At 49.7% G+C, this 20770-nt stretch overlaps 1 protein-coding gene across 2 annotated transcripts; it reads left to right on the top strand.

Moving 5' to 3' along the window:
• Positions 1-244: 244 nt before the first annotated feature.
• Positions 245-20337, top strand: DLST (dihydrolipoamide S-succinyltransferase). 2 transcript variants are annotated; one of them, XM_067533197.1, is made up of 15 exons: positions 245-389; positions 5410-5443; positions 7372-7420; positions 8603-8658; positions 9062-9136; positions 9585-9640; positions 10376-10487; positions 11353-11508; positions 11815-11900; positions 12733-12830; positions 14783-14913; positions 15583-15656; positions 16401-16484; positions 17497-17664; positions 18328-20337. In XM_067533197.1, exons 1-15 carry the CDS (start codon positions 321-323, stop codon positions 18460-18462), a joined length of 1383 nt encoding a protein of 460 aa, XP_067389298.1. In that variant the 5' UTR covers positions 245-320; the 3' UTR covers positions 18463-20337. The 2 variants fall into 2 exon arrangements, with proteins under 2 accessions (XP_067389298.1, XP_067389305.1); XM_067533204.1 differs by lacking the exon at positions 7372-7420 and having other exon boundaries at positions 289-389.
• Positions 20338-20770: the final 433 nt, after the last annotated feature.

The following is a 20770-nucleotide window of genomic DNA, read 5'->3' as shown; positions in this document are numbered from 1 at the left end:
GACCCGGCACCACCTCAAGGGAGGGACCCATGGGGATAGTTCAGTCCCCACACCCCCTCGGCGTAGTTTAGTCCTCTCCCCATCCCCTTCTGCCCCCACCAGCTTAGCCCCTGTGGTTCAGTCCTGCGCCCCCTTTAGCGTAATTCAGTTTCTCTGTCCACCCCCCCTCCCCCGGCTCCGTGTTTGGTATGATCCCCTGTGCCTCCCCTTCCCCCCATCTGCACCCGCGGTTGGTCCGCCCCGGCCCGCTTCCGGCCTGCGCCGGGCCTGGTTCCGGTGTCTGCCCTCCTCCGGCTCCTCCCGCCGTCGCCGCCGCCGCGATGCTGCTCTTGTCCCGGTCCCGCTGTCTGAGCCGGGCGCTCCGCCGCTCGCTCGGCGCCCTCCGGCAGGTACCGCCCGAGGGGGCAGCAGGGGGTGACCCGTGGGCGCGGGACGGACGGACGGACGGGGGGCAGCGGCAGCGCCAAGGGCATCGGGACACGGGGCGAGTCACGGGCTCACCCCGCCCCCGGGCCGCCTCCTGGAGAGAAACCCCTGTGACCGCACCCCCCCCCCCCGCGGGCACCCCGGCCCGGCCCCACCCCACCGACCGCTCCCCGTGGGGCCCCGCGGGCACCCCGGCCCGGCCCCACCCCACCGACCGCTCCCCGTGGGGCCCCCGCAGGCTTCCTGCCGTGCCCACCGCCAGCCTCCGGGGAGCGTGATCCGCAGCCCCTCCCCTAGCTGGGCCTCCTGTCAGGGTCACTGCAGACAAGACAGAGGCGGGTTACAATCCCTTCCCCCACAAATCCCTCGGGGCGGGGGGGGAGCTGTCGGGGGACCGGCCCGGAATGAAGACTGGGGCTGGCGCAAGTCCCACACCCCAGCCCCCTGTTCACCTGCCAGTCTAAAGCAGGAGTCCTAAATGGCGAGGGGTATCTGTGCGCAGACCCAGCAGGGTGGGGCAGGTCCTGAGCATTGCCCTTTGGGCCACGTCAATCTCACCCTGATAGGGAGCTGAGAGGACAAATGCAGCGCAGGCTGACACAATCCTTGTGGCTCATATCGGGGGCAGGCAGCTGTTGCAGCTGTTACAAGCTGTGAATGCTGGAGGAGCCCTCCTGAGGAGGAGTTACAGGAACAGCTCTTTGTTCACAGGGGCAGTGCTGCTGTGTGGAGGTCATCCCACAAAGGCATAGCCTATGCAACTGTAAACACTTCCATAGCTGTCTGATACCAGGATTTTTTGATACTTGCTGATATCCGGCTCTCTCAATACAGATTCCCTTTGGTACACAGGTATTTCCCCTGGTTGTATCAGCTCTCTCTCTGGTTTCTATGTCTTCCATTGGTATTGTTACCCAGAGATGCTAGTAATTTCTACAGCACCTTAGGTGTGCATAACACTTTGCAGGCACACAAGGACTGATCTCTGCTCCAAAAGGAGTATTGTGGGAAGATTTGGTAAGGCAGGAGAAGTTGGCAAAATGTAAGTGGAAGTTTAGCAGAAGACAAGGGAGAGGCAATTGAATGCCACAGTACTGGGTAAGTAGTTAGGGCAGAGAGATGATAGTAAGGACGAGGCATTTGTACTTGATGTAGAACGAGCCAGGAAGTCCATAGATGGGGGATGTGTTTGGGGTCAGGGGTGAACAGAGCATTGGGCAAGGAAGATAATTTTGGTTAGTGGGTTGAATATACCAGAGAGGAGAGAAAGCCAAGGAGGTCAAGGAGGTGGTGGTCATCCAGACAAGAAAGAATAGGGACATAGAAGAAGAATATTGACATTGGGAGTAGGGAGGAAGAAGCAGATTTTGGAAATTCAGAGGGAGATGCACCAGGATTTGGTGGAAGTCTAATGTGAGGCGTGCTGGACCTCAAAGTTGTGGACTTGAATGACTCGGAGGATAGTGGAGTGGTCAGCAGAAACAGAGGAAGGGGAAGGAAAAGAGGTTTGGGTTTTGACATGAGGAAGAAATAGGATGTGCAGGAAGCGAAGTTGAAGAGTCAAGCAGCACCGTCGGGTTGGGGAAGAGAGAGATGAGCTATCAGCATAGGAATCATAGGAGTGTGCAAGTGGTGAGTGAGGGGGAAGAGGGGAAGAGGATTCATGACTGCCACTTGTGCACAACAGTGAGTAAAAACAGCCACTTTTGGAGTGGTTGAGCAGTTAGGTCCCCAGAAACTCACAGAGGAGAGAGTCTTAAGAAAGATAGTGTTGTATACAGCACTGAAGGCAGCAGAGTTCAAGGTGAATGAGACCTTTGGATTCATCCAGAAAAAGGTAATAAATTAATTAGTGGAGAGGTTGGCAACTGCATGTAGGGGATCAAAGAGGGAATTAAAGGACAAGTCAGTCTGCCAGTTTGGTAACCATATCTTCTATCTACTCAGTATTACTGTCTGTATCTCATCTTAGCACCTGTCTTTACCTACCTGATGCTATGTGTAATTACTGACTGTCGAAACCATTGAGTAAAGTGGAAGAGGTCTCTTGTGTGCAGCAATGAGTTGTGCTGGCACTGCCTGTTAATGCAATGACTTCTCTGCTGTAAGCAGCTTTTCTGCCGCTTCCTATGTGTGGGCTGCAGCCTTCCTAACAGAGCTGATTGCTGCTTCACTGGTTCCTCTCTTCTATGATCTCCCTGTCATGCCATTTCCAAAGCTGTCCATCCTTTAGATTCAGTCTAATGCAAGTTCCACTTGGGGCTATGAAACTGGTTTTGCCTTGCATGGTTCTGTTCTCTCAATGTTCATATCTGAACTGGAACTTTTTTCCAGAGTAGGAATGAGGAGATGGTAGAGAGAATTTGCAGACACACAACATGCCCATAGCCATCTAGGGGTTTATGTATTCCATAGAGAGGGGTTTCGAACGTGCTCTGGTGCGTGGCAGTTCCCTAAAGGGTAGGGTGTAGGAGGTGGGCCTCTGGTATCAGACAGATTGCAGCATGTTGAATGGTCTTGAGAAGTTATGTGGAGGTGGGGTGTAAGATTAAATAAATTGGTAGCTTGAATTGGGAAGGTATTAGTAAAATTTTGTTAGTGATTCACTCTTCCAAGTTAAGATTGGCTCTCTTAAGAGTCCCATTGTGCTAATATCAGCTTGCTAGATCTGAAGCTGTTGTTTCCTGTTCAGGCCCCTTCTTTCCTGTGAAGGGTGTGCCAGCATTAGTTGTTCGATCAGACATTAATGCCAAGTGCCCCCAAGAGTAGATACAGTCCCAGCAGATTTATTCTGGAAATGGGATGTTGCCTGTGAATGACTCCCCTACCAAACACACTCTGTTGGCTGTGTGCTCTGGAATACTACCCGAGGGACAGAAGCAAGAAAGCCCTAAGCAACTCAGGGCAGTGTATAGAGATCCTCAACATCTTGAATTAGAATGGCTTCCCGCCTCTGTCTTCACACAACGCATGGTCAACCTATGGAACTCATTGCCAGGGGATGTTGTGAAGGCCAAAACTCTAATAGGGCTCAAAAAAGAATTAGATAAGTTCATGGAGGACAGGTCCATCAGTGGCTGTTAGCCAAGATGGTCAGGGATGCAGCCCCATGCTCTCGGTGTTCCTAGACCCTGATTGCCAGAAGCTGGGACTGGATGACAGGGGGATGGATCACTGGATGGTTGCCTGTTTCATTCATTCCCTCTGAAGCACCTGGCATTTGCCACTGTCAGAAGACAGGATACTGGGCTAGATGGACCGTTGGTCTGTTTCTATGTTCTCTTCCCTCACTGTAAGGCCCTCTGCCTCTTACATAAGACTTCAGTTCTATAGAGTGGGGTTATAAAGCTGCACTAGAGCATTTTAGAATTTCCCTGAGTATAGGGCAGCTCTTAGAACACACACAGACTCAGCTCCCATGGAAAGTACTATCTGTGGGATTTGGTTTTCCATGGCCACCCATTGTAGCATGGGCTTCCCAAAGTCTACACTATAGTGAGCCGAATCATAGCAGTGCAAGGTCTCTGCAGGCACATATAGGAGCCTGTTGCACTTACAGAATCTGGGACAACACAACCTGTTCCTCCACAAAGATGCTGACTGGGATGCTAGGATTACCCCTGTCATAAAGTACCCCGAGAGACATCAGTGAGCAGAAGGGAGTTCACTTTGCTCAGTATATTAGATATTTATATGAATGTTTAGGGAGCCATGTAACATGAGGCTGTAAATCCATCAGGGAGTTCTCCTGACTAAACTGTGAAAGCTGCAGAGCTCCAGTCATCAAAACCCCCGACTGAGTTTCCTTGTATTACATTCTGCCAGTTTTTCACAGTATAAAATGTTCAATTTATATTCCATATTCTACAACGTGTCAGTTCCTGTGGATTTTGATGCATCTGTAATATCTCATTAATCCTGGCAGTTTGTGTTGTCTGATCTATAAGACTGTTCAGAAATATGTATATGTGATGCATAATGTCCAGGAGTCAGTGCCCAGTTATAGCTGATATCATGTATCTTGGTGAGGTTGAAGAGTTTCATCTGTAAACTCCCCTCTCCTTCAGAAGTTGATATTTAACTGAAATAGGGTTCTTTCATTCCCTTCCTTGACTAATGAGTAGTAGTGCTCTGAAGTACTGAGTAGCAGTCATCTCCCATCCCCGAGTTGGCTTCATTTGAGTGGTGGTTGAAGTGATCCTCGTGTATAGTTTGTAGGAGCTTTGGGGTGCTCCAGTTTGGAAGTCTCTATATAATTGTAAGTTACAATACTTAGTAAGGCCAGGATCTCATATAAGTGCACCTTGAAATTTGTTTTTGTTTTTAAAATAAAGTTGAACTGAGTTAGGAACGTTTTTCGTGGCTTCATGGGGATTAAATGGAAGATTACAAAGTATGAGATTCTGGCATCATTGAAGTCATTGGGAGTTTTGCCTTTGAATTCAGTGGGGCCAGAATTTCATCCAAAGGCTCCTTAACTAAAAATTAAAAAATGGGCACCAAAAATTGGAGCTGTTCAGGCTATGGGAGCCAACAATTTGGAGTTGCCACTTCCAGCAATTCTAACTTTGCTATCGGTTGCCTTATCATGCAATGGCAAATCTGAGGTGCTTGGGGCTTTTAGGAACCCATTCCTTGTCAAGCACCTCCAGGCATCCCTTTTCAAGGAAACAGCAGCAGAAGATGCAGGTGGAAGCCAAGGAATCTGAGTTTAATTTCTTGCTTCCCACACCCTTTTCTATGGAAAAGGATGTTGGAGTAGTGAAAACCAAAGGGGGCGGTATTTGAAAGATTGTTTAGTCACCTCTCTCGTAAACTAGAGTGTGCTGTAGTGTAATAACATGCTTACATATTGGGACATGTGAACTGTCTCCCACCTATTGGGTTCAGGCTATAGCCCGGAATGGGGAAAGCTTAGTCCCTTCTGGAGCTGGTTCTGCCCCTTGTTTGCAATTCTGATAGTGTCCCTCTTCTCTCTGACAGGGGAACTGTACTCTGGGGAGACGCTCTCTATCTGGTGAGTCTTCTGCTTGGGATTAACAACTTGTATTTTATTTCATTTCATAACTGCATAGGCAAAGGTAAGAGAAACTAACAAGAGCTTGACAATAGACATAAACTGGAGAAATCAGAGTCGGATATATCTTCAAAAATCATCATTAAGCCAGTTAATAAAGAAACAGTCAGTTACAAATTTAAATCAGAAGCGAAACAAACTATGTGTTTCCACAGGTGTCTGATGAGTTAGTATAAATCAGCGGTGTCAAACATACGGCCCGCCAACCTTTTTGGTCTGGCCCCTGGCGGCAGCGCGTGCTGCTGTGACATCTCGCAGCGTCGTACTCTTTGGGGATGTCGCACGCTGCCGCCAGAGGGTATGATGCTGCGAGATGTCACGATGTCGCGTGCTGCCACGAGATCTGTGTACTCTGGCAGCAGCGCATGGAGTGCTGTGTGCACGAGACACAGTGCTCCAAAAGTGCCTAGTATTTCGATTTATGGTATGTATGGCCCACTTGTAGTACATTTAATTCAAATCTGGCCCGCCATAGCAAATGGGTTTGACACCCCTGGTATAAATGATCACCAGTCCATTCAACTATGTTGAAGATTCCTAAAGGCTACAAGAGAACCAATCAGGCTGCAACTTTTGAAAAAGGTTCTGTTACAGAGAGATTGAGTGTAATACCTTAATAAGGTCATTGGAGATGAGGGTGGTGATCTTAAAGTTTACATTTTTTAAGAATCTAGTGTGAATAAGTTCCTCAGAGCTCTTCCTGTTGGCCTGAACTGGATCACAAAGAGCTCTTGCTCTGGGCCACACAGTCCGTGTCCACCCTTCCATTTTTCGAGTTCTGCTTTGACCGTCAGTTAAAGCTACTCAGTGTCTATAGTCATAAACCTCAAGCTTTTGATCTTTAAAGGTAATATGTATTTTAGCAGGAAACAGAATGTCAGAGTTGCAAGCTGCCTCCTCAGAATAATTTTCCAGTCAAATGATCTCTTCCTTCTGTATTTGCATAGCTCTGAGGAAATCAATATGTTATCAGATTGTTATACCAAGCCTCCTTAATCTAAAATAAGGCCACAATCTCAATTACCCAGTACCTCAGGAGAGAGAAAGGTCAAAATTCCAGTATGTGATAAAGGTTGCCTAGTCTTTGGCCCCAAACCACAGAGCATATGAACATGGTGGGGCCTACAGGTTTTAAGAAATGCTGAGAAATTATTCAGGAGGGAACAAACCTCCCCTCCAGTGCTTTTTCAGAAAGCAATTTTCTTGATGGGAGATTTTCCCTTCTGTGAGTCTCACAGGACCACAGGTTAAATTCAGTGCCTTCCATGTCTGGAACAGGGCCATAGGCTTTCCTGTGGGTGCCTCTTGGGGATTGAGGGGCCTCTTGTCCTATCCTTATTTGGAGCCCTCTGTTGCTAATACCAACATGTATGAAGTTTTAGCAGTCCCCAGGGAAAATCCTTGCCAGGGGGTATTTGGTTTAGTTTCTCTCTCTCTCTAGTTGGTCATTTCCTAAATTTTGTAGCTCTGGGGCAGCTGCTGGTTTATGTTGTGCCCTTTAAAATTGATCCAAAGGAGCTTAGATCCCAGAGCAGGAGTGTTTTTTCTTTCGTTAGAAATCTAAATGAAAACAAAGCTGCTGTTACACTCTGACAGGCTCTGAGTGGGGCAGCTGATATAGAGGTGCCTCTGTACAGCCTCCAACTGCACCCTCTCCCAGCTGCAGCCCCATGTTCAATCAAGATAGGCAGCAATGGCAATGGGCCTTGTTTAGGCTGTTAACATCTGAATAGATTCCACTGAGCATGCTCAGAAGGGTCTTTGAGTTGTTTCTAACCTTATAAACCCTCCCCTTTGTGGTGGTGTGTGGCTGGGTAGCTGCCTATAGGATAATGAGGTTTTCAGTTGAAGTGGTTTCTACCTTGCAGGTGTATCTCGGAGCCAGGGGCTGGCTTACACCAACAGCAGCAAGCTTGTGTAAGTATCCATGGAAAAGCTAAGGCCTGCTGCAGCATGTCAAAGGGAGGGGCTGCCCTAGCCCTGGTATCTGGTGGTGTCCGCTCTCATTGTCATAAACTCTTCTGCACATCATAGGGGCTCAGAGCTAGTCTCACCAAAATACATGCGCTCTGGCTTTTGTGGGCCAGGAATTGAGAATGTTACCTAAATATGTGCTGGTTAGATCTGACTATTGGGACATGGAAGAGAAAGGAATTAAGAGGCCAGTGGTGAGGGGGAGAGGATGATTAATTTATCTAACTGTCCATGTTCTTACTAGTACTGCACCTATCACTGTGGTATTTAGTGGTGGCCTCTCGGCAGGGACTTATTGGAAACACCTTGAGACAGATTCTCCTTGAGGAGAAGCAGGATGGTTCTGGAGTAAGTGATACTAGGACAAGGCCTGCACTGCTGGGGTGGTCTTGGTACTTCTTTCAGACACAACATGCCTCCCTCCCATGGGAGCCCACAGCATTACATCCTGGACCCTGTGTGTTGAATTTGTGTGGCCTGCATTACAAGAATCTGTGGTAGTGTTAGAGCATGTTCACTCTTGCTTCCCAAATGTATTAGCTCTTGATGGGAATGATACTTCTGCACCATCTCTTTAGAACACTTGGGATGTCTAACTTCCCTTGAAGGGAGATGTCAGAAGTGTCTGACTGCTGTGGCCGTCAGGCTGTCTGTGATAGTGTCTGTCTTGAAGCACCCCTTGTAGTGCTGATGCTCCTGAAGTAGAGACAAACAAATCATTATTGCATTAGCCAAGGGTCTGGGATTGGACTGCTGTCAGCTCTTTGTCAGCTTCTGAAGCCCCAAGACGTCTGTCTGCTGATCTGTTTAACACACCCGTTACTGGGGTACTTGTTTGGAATCAAATTCTGTAAATGCCTGTTGTCCCTGGACTTCTAGGCTCCCCAAAGGTAGCAGGCTGCTGAGTTTTCTTTGAGTGCTTAGAAGGGTCACTACAGCATAAACCAATATGTAAATGTCTCTTGGAGCAACTGTGTATGCATCATCAGGGCAGCTGAGTGGCCTTCGGAGAAATTGGAGCAAATCAGTGTGAATTCTGCACCTCACTCAGCTGTCCTTGGGAGGCCTGGGCTGACCACACACTGGGCTTTTTCATTCTGTGTTCATCTCTCTCTCTTTTTCCAGAGTAAACACCTCCAGTGTCTTCACCGTCCGTTGCTTCAGAATCACAGCAGTGTGCAGTAAGTAGCTAAGAGCCCGGAACCAATGGTGCTGGTTGGACTGCTCCCTTCTGACCGGAGTGCATGTGGCCCTGAGCCACAACTAAATCCACCTTTCCACCTGCTTCACTCTATCCTCCATGAGTGGGGGTTGGGTTTGTGCTCTTGGCCCTATTATAGTGTGTGGCTTTCTTGTGTTGTGTGTTACCAGCACTTTGTGACTTCCTGTGTATGGGAAAATCTCTTTCCTGTGTGTCTAGCTGTCAAACAGTATGTTGCTGGCCATCTTCCTCACTTAATCTGACAATCATTGGGCTGCCCCCTTTCCAGGCAATTCCCAGTGTCCAAAATTGAGAGGTGTTTAAGCGTGTGCATTGAACTCTGAATATGTGTGCTAGGCTCTCTCTCCCTCTCCCTCTCACAGGGGATGACATGATTACAGTTAACACGCCAGCATTTGCAGAATCAGTCACAGAGGGAGATGTCAGGTGGGAGAAAGGTAAGAAGTTGTTCCCTCCCTATTGGCTTTGCATTGCTGCTGCATTTTTTCCATGCTTCCATTGGGGTTTTCCATGCTTCCATGGGGCAGTCCTGGGGACAGTTCGTAGCTGATTGGCTGAAGTTCTGCTTCTTAACGTCTTTCAGCCTGGAGAGAATGAGGCAGCAGTGTGATAACTATATTTTCCGCTAGGGCAAGGAACTCTTGGCACTATCACTGCCTGTCTAAGGGCCACTCTGTCCATGGTGTAGAAGGATGAGACTGGAGAGAGAGACCTTAACTAGGATCAGGAAGATCCTGAATGTGTGCAGTAGATTTCTTCAGCTTAACACAAGAAAAGTCATGTGGGTCTAGTGAGAAAATTCTGGATTGCTGGGAGGCTGTGCTGTGGGTGGAAGGGGAGGCCAGAGCACAGTTCCATGCTCACAGTGGTTCTTGTATTGTTCAGCTGTTGGAGACACAGTGGCAGAGGATGAAGTAGTGTGTGAGATTGAAACAGACAAGGTAGGAGTGTTCCATGCTGGTCCCCTTCTGCTCCCTCTTCCCTGTCTCTGTTCCACAAATCTGCCTGTGCCCCCTGGTCCTTTCACAGTGCAAAACCTTCAGTTTAGTATAAATGCTGACTGTATCTTAAATTAGTGAAATCCTTGCTAGTTTCTCCTCTCTCTGGTACTTTGATGTTGCTGGTGTCTCCCAATGGGGGCTGCTATTTTGCTGATACTTCCCATCAAGGATTCCAGTCTACATAGCAGGACTCAGGACATCTGCTTCTGTTTAAATACAGGAGAAACCAGAGACTGTGGAGGGTAAGTTCAGATCTTAGAAAAATGGCTAGTTTGTTTGTCACTTCAGTTCTTAAATTACCCAGAATAATTTTTAAAAGAATTCTCCTCAAACACTTTTATTTTAAAGTGCTTGTTTTCCCCTGAATCCGTGGGAGCTGTGTTTCCTGTGTCATTGTCAGGAAGATAGCTTCCTGTACTTCAGCCCCATTTCATACTGTAATGAGGCAGAAGGATCAGGCTGTTATGCTGTTTGTTTCTGTTAAAGGCTCAAAATCACTGCAGTTTTTTTAAAAAGGTGAAAGGAGCAATGCAAAGCTCTGGTTCTCACCGTGGTGTGAAATCTAGGACACAGGATGTCTCCCTTCATGCCCCCTGTTATAGGTGGGGTTCTCCTACTTGGATATCTGTTCTCTTTCAATGGTCAGGAGGGATTTCACTCCTCTCCTTTCTGCAGACATCAGTGCAGGTTCCATCCCCAGCGGCTGGTGTGATTGAAGCCCTTCTAATACCCGATGGGGGGAAAGTGGAAGGAGGGACCCCTCTGTTCAAACTCAGGAAAACTGGAGGTAAGTCAGGAGAATATAATTAACGCAGAGTTTTCTGACTTTGTCAGCTCCCTGGAGATGGAGGGGGTGGACGTGAGACATTAGAATCCCTTTAGCATTCCCCACCCAAGAGCTCATAGCCAGATCTCTTTGGTATTCCGTCTCCTGGGCAGTGATAAGACCCATGCATTGGAGGGATAGAATGTGAGAATGTGCAGTGGCACTTTGAGGTGCATGCTGCATCTTGAGATGCACTCTGAAGGGGACAGACAGTACCATGGTTATTCTCTGAAGTGATGTCGCTCCTGGGTTCTCCAGGAAGGGAGAGTGGAAATAGAGGAGGACAATGAGGATGAGTAGAGGCATCCAGTGGAAATGGGGGGAGGGGTCCTCTGTTGTATGTGCATAGGCTGGAGATTAGTAGATTCTAGGTGAAAAGGAGAATAAGTGGAGAAAGAATGTGGATATACGATAAGGGTCGGTCTCCTGCAGGCATATGAGTAGTTACTGTCTCCCGTCTTTTAATACAAAACGACGAGCATTCAATTAGGTTAAAAGAAGCAGATTTAAATAGGATGAAAATATAATTAACATGTGGAACACTCTGCCCTGTGGTATAGGGGACTCTGAGCACTACTGTACCATAAATATTTGAGGCCTCAGCATCAGCCTGGGATCCATGTAGTTGTTCCTGAGCTGGAGGGAGCATCCTCTAGTTTTTATAATACTGAAATGCACTCCTAGGATTGTGAAGGGTTAATGTTGATAACCTGCCAGATGGGGCTTGTGAGGACAGGACAGAGTCTGCACAAGAGGCCCCTGGATATGGCCGTCTTCCATTCCAGACTGCAACTGTACTTGTAATTGTTATTCTTTTGTCTTTCAGCTGCCCCCGCCAAGGATAAACCAGCAGTGGCCCCTCCTGCTGCAGCTCCTGCACCAGAGCCGGTGGCTGCTGCCGTTGCTCCCCCGGCAGAGCCAATCCCCACTACAATGCCTCCAGTGCCCCCTGTGTCAAGACAGCCCATCGATACCAAACCTGGTGAGCTGCAGCCTGGCTCAGTGCTCTTTTTGCAAACCCTGCCTTTGGGTGGGAGAGGAAATAAAGTTAAGGGCAGCAAAGCAAATCTCAAAGGTTGAGGTGGAAGCTTCTTTGCTTTGCTGCCGTGTAAGCACCAGGCCTGAGATCTCCAGTTCAGCCATAATCACAAGCCACGGTTCACTTCTTTCATATCCTGTAGGCTGAATACGGAGCTCGGAGGGGTGCTATAATCAAGCTGTCGTTGACAAGGGCCTGGCTTACCCGATTTTAAGATCCCTTCTTGACATATGTATTCTCTGCTCTCAGTGTCTGCGGTGAAGCCGACTGCAGCTCCAGTGGCGGCTCCTGGTGTGGAGACAGGGGCCAGCAAAGGTGCCAGATCAGAGCATAGGGTAAGGTTCAGGGGACCAGGCTTCTCAAAGCGCCTTATTGGTGGGTAATGGAGGTGATGACTGGCTCCTGAGGAGCCTGTCTAAACTGTCTGGGTATGCTCATGCTCAGGTGTGTTGGGAGAGAATGTTCACACACAGATCAATTAGGGCTTGTAGTGGGTGGGGAAATGCTCTGGCCCAGGTGCTCCATAAGGGGCTAGGCTGTTTTGAGGGTGAGGTTAAGGAGGAGCCTGCTCTCAGGTTCCTTAGGGGCAAGGGCTTCTAGACAGGAAAAGGGAGTCTCAAGCTGTGATGTTTTGCCACTAGGTAATGGCTGAGCACAAGTGGCTTTGTGCTGCCCAAGTGTCCTCAGCAGAGATCAGGCAGTGCTGCTGCCAGGGCCGTAGGTGTAAAACCTCAGGGGAATGTGGCTGAGCTGCCCACAGAATAACTGGTCTCAGGAGCACTGGTCTGTGGCTTTCTCTGCCGGTTGCTGTTCTCACGCTAGCCCACCCACTTGCTCTGCCCCAGGAACTTTCCCTTCCGCAGAGCTTCAGGGGGGCACAGATCTGTGCCGCATTCTGCCTTTGTCATGATTCAGTTTTGTTTTTCTATCAAACCATTTCCTGAGTCGGGAAGCCTGTCTAGTGAGCTTGTGGCAGCTCTCTGGGCCCATTACACTACAGGTGATGGGTCCATCTCACCCTGCCTAGAGTGATCAAGTAAATAGCTCAGCCCAAGACACAGGCTGCTTATCAGGCAGGAGGACTGAGGGCCCAATGGTTTTCCTGTGCCCATCTCCCCTCTCTAGTAACCCCATGACTGCCCTTGCTCACTGTCTCTTCAATTCCAGGTGAAAATGAACAGGATGCGTCAGCGCATTGCTCAGCGCCTGAAAGAGGCTCAGAATACATGTGCCATGCTGACCACCTTCAATGAGATCGATATGAGGTGAGGATCATGCCTTCCCTTCTGCCCTAGCAGGGTGGGGCCTTTCCCCCAATGCACCCAAACCAGCAGCAAAGAGCTTGCTGAGCATGTTTGTTAGGCAATGTTACTTTGGGGCTCCTGTGGTCAGGTTTCTCATTGCAATCATCTGAGCAGTGTCTTCCAGGCCATCCTGATTTCCCAGTGTGACTAAAGGTCCTTGGGACTCCATGGGGTCTCTGCTGCTCACAGGTAACAGGAGCAACCTGGCACCTCTTTTGTGAAGTTCTTGATTGAGGACTGAGTAGTGCTGAGCTGAAAAAGCAGGAGGAGCTTATGTTCTGGCTCCTGGAGATATGAAGCAGTCTCCTGCTTCCTCTTAGCCCAAAAGGTAACTGCTGGGGAGACTGGAATGTGAGTCACCTCAGGACAAGTAAGGTCCAGGTAGCTCACCCTACAGGAGTGGCGTCCCACCAGCAGTGCCCTGCACTGTGAGCAGGCCTGGCATCTTCTGGAGCAGCTTTCCAAGATGGTCAGCTCCCTCCACTGTCTCTTTCATCTGGGTTGGTGGGGGTCTCTTGACTGGAGGCGAGTGCTTGCATGGGCCAACCACACTAATGGGCTTGGAGGGTGGGCAGCTTAGATTTCAGTGCATTAAGGGAAATTGTGCCCAAATTGAATTGCCCAGTGAAATCCTACTCTGCTTCTTAAGACAAAACATGTAAATATTTGGGGCTCAGAACGATAAGGTTGGCAAAATAGTCTTGATTGGAGGGGAAGTGCTGCAGCTTTATCTCCTCTCAGAGGCTAATCGAGGTGTCGCTTTACACTGGCCTCAGGCTCTTGTTGCAGCCAGTAATCTGGTTTGGATTGATTGCCCTTCTAGCTGTATGCCATGCTGCCCACTCGCAAGGGCCTACACTGAGGCCTCCTGCTCCCCAAGGGGGCTCAGCGTCTGAAAGGAGGAAGCCATAATGAGCAGGTTGCTCAGAAAACCTCCTCCTCGCTTCTGCAGCCCTTGTGTCTTGGGAGGCCCTAATGTCTTTGGGCAGTAATCCTAGCCCTAAACAAGGTTAGACTCAGGAAAACAAACATTCTAATCCCATTGAGTCTCCCACCCCCTGCTAAAACTGCCTCTGCAAAGGCACATGGTCTATGGAGGGGGCAGGGCAGGGGGGTGCAATTCCAAAGTATCTGGTCTTAGTCCAGAATGGGCAGAGCAGAGGCTATGCTGCTCAGTTCAATTTGTGTAATCGGTTTCTATGACTGGAACAGCTGTTTCCTATACCCTGATCCAGGATGAGCAGAGCCGACACTGTGCTGTGTGCTCAAGCCATCTCGATGGCATTTGGGGAAGGCCTGTTACCGAGGGGGATCAAAATCTCCCATGCATGCAGTCTGTCAGCACCAAGCAAGAGGGCCAGGTCTTGGAGCACCAACACGTGGGCTAGGGCACCAGAAACCAGCACTGAAGCTCCTTTTGTCCTGCTCAGCCACTGAGTCTTCTCTGTCCCTTCACCCCTGACACTCTGTGCTATCTGGTCCCCCATCCCCCAGTGATTGCAAGGCAGCCCCTGAAGAATCTCACAGTGCTGGTGATGCCAGAGACTCAGCTGTCTGTAACAAGCGCCCTGGAGCGCTGATAGATCTGGGGCACAGTACATTCCTGCCTGGCAATGCATCCTTGGAACTGCAGCAGATCTACGCTGCTTCATCTGGTTTTGCTGGATTTGTGGTTCTGGATTGAGTCCTAAAAGATCTTCTCTGGCAGATATCTTGAAACAAGCTAAAAGTTGCCCAGTCTGTGAAGCTTGGGGCACAATTTTTCAGCACATTTGGGATAGAAAATCATTTGTAGGTTTGCCAATTTGTTGCTGGTTTGTTGAACAGGAAATCTGTCATTTATGGCAGAAATGAGTAATCTCTTTTCCCCTTCACCCTCCATTCCTGGTGGTAATGGTTGTGGGTTTTTGCAGTAACATCCAGGAGATGAGAGCCCGGCACAGAGACGCTTTCCTGAAGAAGCACAACATGAAACTGGGCTTTATGTCAGCCTTTGTGAAAGCTGCAGCCTTTGCCTTGCAGGAGCAGCCCATCGTGAATGCAGGTGAGTGTGCCAGCCTATGTTACTAATGTGCAGCGTCAATGGGCTTCCTGAAGCATGTGCCAAGCCTGTAGGAGGCTAAAGGCTCCAGAGATCCATATATTCCCACATGTGAAAGGTGGGGAAGGGGGAGAGGGCTGAGTACCTATGGACCGCAATTAGCCTTGCTTTTTATGCAGGTAGGAACCAGCATGCTGGGAAGGTCCCTTCATAGTGACCCCCAACAAGAGCTTTCAGGATTCTGATGGCGGTGGGGGCCGTGTATATTAAGGTGTATCCCAACCCAGTGCTGCTCATCCAGAGAGAGAGACCCTACTGTATTTCATTGGAATGCCTATCCTATGAGGGAGGCAGGCCCTTAAGAGGTGTCTCCAGGGGATCAGTTGTACCTTTGAAGGGAGAGGATGGTGGAGGTGGAGATATGGATGTCCTGGGGAGTGAGCTCATCCTAGCCAGCTCCCCCTCTTTCCAGCCATCTTCACCTCTGTGCTGGTGCTTCCCCCGAAGAGGCAGTGGGACTTAACTCTCCCCTGGCACTACATTTAAAAGCACAGGCATTAGAGATGGGCAAGTGGTTGTTGCTCAGCAGCTACTTCTGGCCCTTCATGATTGCAGAGCCCTGGCTCTTGGGCTTTCTCTGTGTAATTCTGTCTGTTTTCCTCTCTGTCCTAGTGATTGATGACACAACCAAAGAGATGGTGTACAGGGACTATGTGGATATCAGCGTTGCAGTGGCGACTCCCAGGGTATGCCCTGTGGGCTCTTTACTTGGCCCACACTGCAGCCCAGGTTCTTACAGTTAGCAGAGCAAACTGAGCATGGCACTCTGGGGTGGCAGAAGCTACTCACATGAAACTCTGATGCCCCAGATTGGCTGCCCAGCACTGTCTGGTCCTTCAGTGAGAGAGCCGCTAGCCACTGACCCAGCTGGCAAGGGGCAAGGCCACCATATCTCTTGGTGGTTATTGGGAAAAGTTCAAGTTGGTGAGACCCTTGTGTCTTGACCTCACTGACACGAGCACACCGGGGAGTGGGGGAAGCAGTGTGTGTTCTGGCTTCATGTTTAGAGACCAATCTTCAACCCACCAAGCAGTGCAGATAGCTGCCTGCCCTGCAGTACTGAACTACTGTCTCTGTAAACCCTGAACAGCACCCAGGCGGATACCGCCACATCAGACATGGTTGGCCCTGAGCAGGGTTGCTGCATGCATCCAAGGTAGGGGGAAGGAGGGAGGAGAGGAGTCGCTCCCCAGGTCGGATGTTGGAGCTGCTGTTTCTAGTTTGGGAGGCAGGATGTTGCCTAACATTGAAGTTCTGGATTCTGCCTAGATTGGGGGCGGGGAGGGAGAGTAAATGGCGTGCTCGGTTCTTCATGTTCCCATCTCTCCTGTCCAGTTGTAACTATCTTTGCCTGAGACCCGGTTCCCTTTTGCTCAAGTGCATGTTTGCTGCTACATTTGAGTCTGACTGAGCTCTTTGCTCCCTCACAGGGTCTTGTGGTCCCTGTCATCAGGAATGTAGAAACCATGAACTTTGCTGACATTGAGCGAACCATCAGCGAGCTGGGAGAGAAGGTAACAGGAGCTGGAAACAAGACTGTAGGGTGTGTGCTGGCCACCTGGCTTTCTGAGCAGGGCGCAGAAGGAGGGGAATGAGCATCCAGCTCAATCCGTGGCAGAGGCAGCATTGATTTCTGGCAGGGACTGCTGGCTGTGCCCAAGTGGGTTCACACCGTGTAAGGTTCACCTTGGGCCCCTCTAACTTGCTGTTTGTCTTTAGGCATCATTTGTGCATTGTACTAGTGGCCAGCCCTATCTGTGACCACTCCTTATGGGATAGACCCCTCTAAGTCCTTCTCTGTTCAATCAGAGTCCAAAGCAGGCTAGGACTCCAGATGACCCCCTGCTCCCATTACCTCCTCTTAAGACCAGGGCTTGGTTACCTCTTCTGAGGCAGGTAATTCTCCAGTTCACAGGTTTATTGGAAATCAAGGCAAGAGAATCCTATCACAAATCAAATGATGGAACTTGGTGAAAGTAAAGGGTAAAATCTTACAAGTGCTCCTACTTCCTACTAGAGGAAGAAGAAAAGAACCTGCTCCTAACTTTAGTGACTGTCAGTCCCATGTGGTCTGTCAGTCTCATCATGGCTGTGATTCAGCAGATGGACCTCTCAGTATCTGAGACATGGAGCGGTTTAAAACTGGGACTATATCGAAAGGTTCCCGTATGGTTCAGTGTCTCCTCCCCACACTAGCTTCTCCTCTACTACCACAGCCTAATAACTTGTCACTGCCTCTCGGTCTCTGCATTCTCCCCTCCTCTTCACCCATGTGATGATCTTTCTTGGCTGAGGTGGTGTCAGCATCTTGCTAAACCCTAACATTTAAGGGACAGGGCCCATATTTTAAAGTAATCCAATCTAAACGGCTGCACTAGCAAACCTGAATTGGCAAGTGGAGTTCTTTCCAGCACCTGTTGCTTGTGGGGAGTTTTCAGAAGTGGCCACACACTACAAGTGTAGTGAGTGAGGAGCAAGAATCTCTGGTCTGAGCAGCTTTCTCAGACCCTGTTCTTCTTGTTTCAGGCCCGAAAGAATGAGCTGGCCATTGAGGACATGGATGGGGGCACCTTCACAATCAGCAACGGAGGGGTCTTTGGCTCCCTGTTTGGGACGCCCATCATCAACCCCCCCCAGTCGGCCATACTGGGCATGCATGGCATCTTTGACCGGCCTGTTGCTGTTGGAGGCAAAGTAGGTGCAGCTGCATGGAAGGTTCCAAAGGGCTGGGTTCAGTGTAGTTAGTTTGGCAGAGGTGAGGGGTCCAGCTGCAGGGGGACCCTGGTCATAGCTGCACAAGATGGGTAAAGGGAGCCCTCCTAGAAGGGTTTCCTCTTGCAAAGTTACTTACTGGGAAGGACACGATGGGACCTGTAAAGGGTCTGGGCAGATTGTGTTGGCGACTGTGCCAGTCCATGGTTTTAGGGAACAGACAAGCCCTCACCCCTCCGTGTTGGAGCAGTGAGTAGCACTGAAGAGTGCAGTGGCTTTCCTGGATCCCCTTAATGCTGTTGGGAGAAGGTGACTGCAGTCTTCATGCTGGACATCACCCGCACCTTCCTTTCCCCCCCCCCCCCCCCCAAAAAAAAAAAAAAAAAAAAAGCATGCCCTGGTACCTGGCACCACCCCGCCCAGAGCTCATGCTTAGTGTGACTGAAGTGAGGTGTGGAGCTGAGCCCAGTCAGCCTGCTGGTATCTCCTCTCCTGGAGAACCATATACAGCAATGCTGAGCAGGTGATTGTGCTATCCCCCTCCCTGGCATGCAGAGCAGGAACAGCTGGCTCTTTCTCAAGTGGTCTGGAAGCCAGTACAGGAGAGGCAGAGCTCAGCTCACGTGCTCAATTTCTCCCACTCAGGTTGAGGTGCGGCCCATGATGTATGTGGCGCTGACATATGATCACCGGCTGATTGATGGCAGAGAGGCAGTGACTTTCCTGCGCAAGATCAAGGCCGCAGTGGAGGATCCCCGTGTGCTGCTGCTGGACCTCTAGAGCACAGCCACAACCCACCCAGGGCAGGGACGCAGCACCAGCAGGGCAATATAGAACATTCAGGAACCAGCAGGGGTTCATTCCAGTCTCCTCCCCTCCCATGTGGCAGGAGGTGTGTTGGAGAGAACCCTGGAGTTAGCTCCTACCTCCTTTCCTGTTCTCTCACAAGATGGTTCAGTTTCTCCCTTGGGCTGTTATACATTGGGCAAACTACAAAATGGCATGGACTCTCCAGAACCACCTGTGTAGCCTTTTTCTCCTTCCCCACGTATCTGAGCACACCTCACCTCCAGCCTGACACACCGATGGGAGCAGGACCTGCCTGCTACTGTACTAGGGTGCCCTCCCCCTGCGGCTCATGTGCTAGTTCAGGTTTGCTTCACAGCATTGGGAGGGAGGAGAAAGGCTGTTGTGTGTCCCTGCTGCTTGAAAACACCCCATTCTCATTCACCCTGCAAAGCCAGCCTGGATTCCCCGAGGGGACTTTATAGCCGTGTTTGATCACACCCCTGCTCTCCCTGTTCTGGTGATTTCAGGGGAATGGGACACTTCCAGGGCTGTTTGCTTCCTCTGCTGTCTCTTGCTCCTCAGACTAGCAGCTGAGAGGCATCCATTAGAATTCAGGTGCTTTTTCCCCTCTCTTCCCAGGCAGCAAGGCAGAAATAGTAGCTCCTTCCCTCTTCTGTGTTGAGGTTTTGTTCACTTTCTCTGGCCTTGTCTACATGGAGTGAATGTCTGATGTCCAGCAGGGCCAGGTCAGCAACCTCTACCTGGGGAGGCAGCTCTTTTCCCTGCTGGGCCCTAGGAGCCACCCCTTGGTTTAGGCCACTACCTACCAGTAGTTAGGATAAGGAACAACCCCCTGCAGTTGTCTTTGAATTACAGCCCAATGCTGATGGGTGAAACCATTGGCTTCCTGTCCGCAATGTCCTGGCCTGCTCCCTGCTGTGAGACAGCTGGGCAAAGGGCCCGATCACTGTGTGTAACGTGCATCCTAGCCCAGGGCTGCTGGTGTGTGGGGGCATATCCTTAATACGATAGCGTGCACATTTATCGGTGAGTATGGGGCACTTCTAGTCCCTGCAGGATCTATTACTCACCCTCTACACAACTTGTAATTAAAGTATTTAACGCAATGGGTTTTAAAGAAATAAAAAAGGGAAAATGATCTAAACACAGGGTATATGGGGGTGGGGGAGGGGAGCAGGAGCATATATGTGCTGGCACTGGGTTTTGAACATGTGTCCCTGACTGGGTGCAAAAAACTAGCTGGAAGCACCAGGGGAAGAGCAGTCCTGACAGGGGAATCTCCTGCTGGGCCCTGCACCAGGGCATTTGCCACCAGTCTGATAATGGAAGTTAAGGCAAGATTTTTGTGACTGCATTCTCTGCACTAGGTCCCTCTCATGGCCTTTTTTGTCAAGGGAATAAATTCATTAACTCTGCAAGCCTGTTTTTGTCTTAGGGCTTAGATAGCTGTTGAGGAGGGGTGTATAGCTTGAAGTGTCCTCCTAAAATGGCTCCCTCCTCTCATGTAGTGGGGGCTTCTCTGATCGCTGGGTCAGATGTGCAGCTCTATTTGCCTGTCTGTAGCAGTATCAGCTCTGGTTTCTCATGCTATTGGTGTTACCTTAACTATCTTTGCTGATGTGGCAGGTTCAGAGCTTTGCCTGTTTCTCTGGTATGAACATGAGAAACATGGGTGATTAGTTTGGTTCCATGATGGTCTGTTAGGGGTCCAGGACACCTGTTTAGTCAGACCCCCCCTAACTAGACAGGAACTTGCACTGGGATATGGCTGGAGTGTCATTTTAGGCTGCAGATACAAAGATCTAATGTCAGAGAGAGGGATTATCTCCTTCCTACTCTGTGGCACTGGGACCACTACAGGTAGAAAACTGTTCCCTCTGACATCCCACTATTAGCAGGATATTGAAAACGACGGGGGTGTGGAGCCGGGTCTCAAAAGCAATGAGGGAGCTGGAGTTGTTGGTTTTAGAGGAAACTGAGAAGTGAATTTCTAGCATAGCACTGCCATTAATTTGCTAGTCGCAGGGTGCTCTGAGTGGATAGAGGAACATTTAGGTTTGCAGAGGAGGGTTAAAAAGAATAAAATGAAGAAATTAAAACCAGAAGCTGAATCTCAGGCATGGTGGGAAAGTGAGCATTATTGCCCAAGGGAGAAGCCCACGTAGTCAGAATATTAGAAAACAACTCCTGGCCCTGGACAAAATTGGTCAGTGCTGGATGAGTGACTAGCAGTTGCATTTACTTGCCCATTTCACAGCTATGAGACTGCAACAGCCTC

Source organism: Emydura macquarii, unplaced genomic scaffold (genome assembly GCF_026122565.2).
Source record: "Emydura macquarii macquarii isolate MOO-44397 ecotype Brisbane River unplaced genomic scaffold, CSIRO-AGI_Emac_v2 contig_374, whole genome shotgun sequence".
NCBI classification, from domain to species: domain Eukaryota; kingdom Metazoa; phylum Chordata; order Testudines; family Chelidae; genus Emydura; species Emydura macquarii.
Note: the sequence above shows the minus strand (reverse complement) of the source record. Positions and strands in the feature narration are given on the sequence as shown.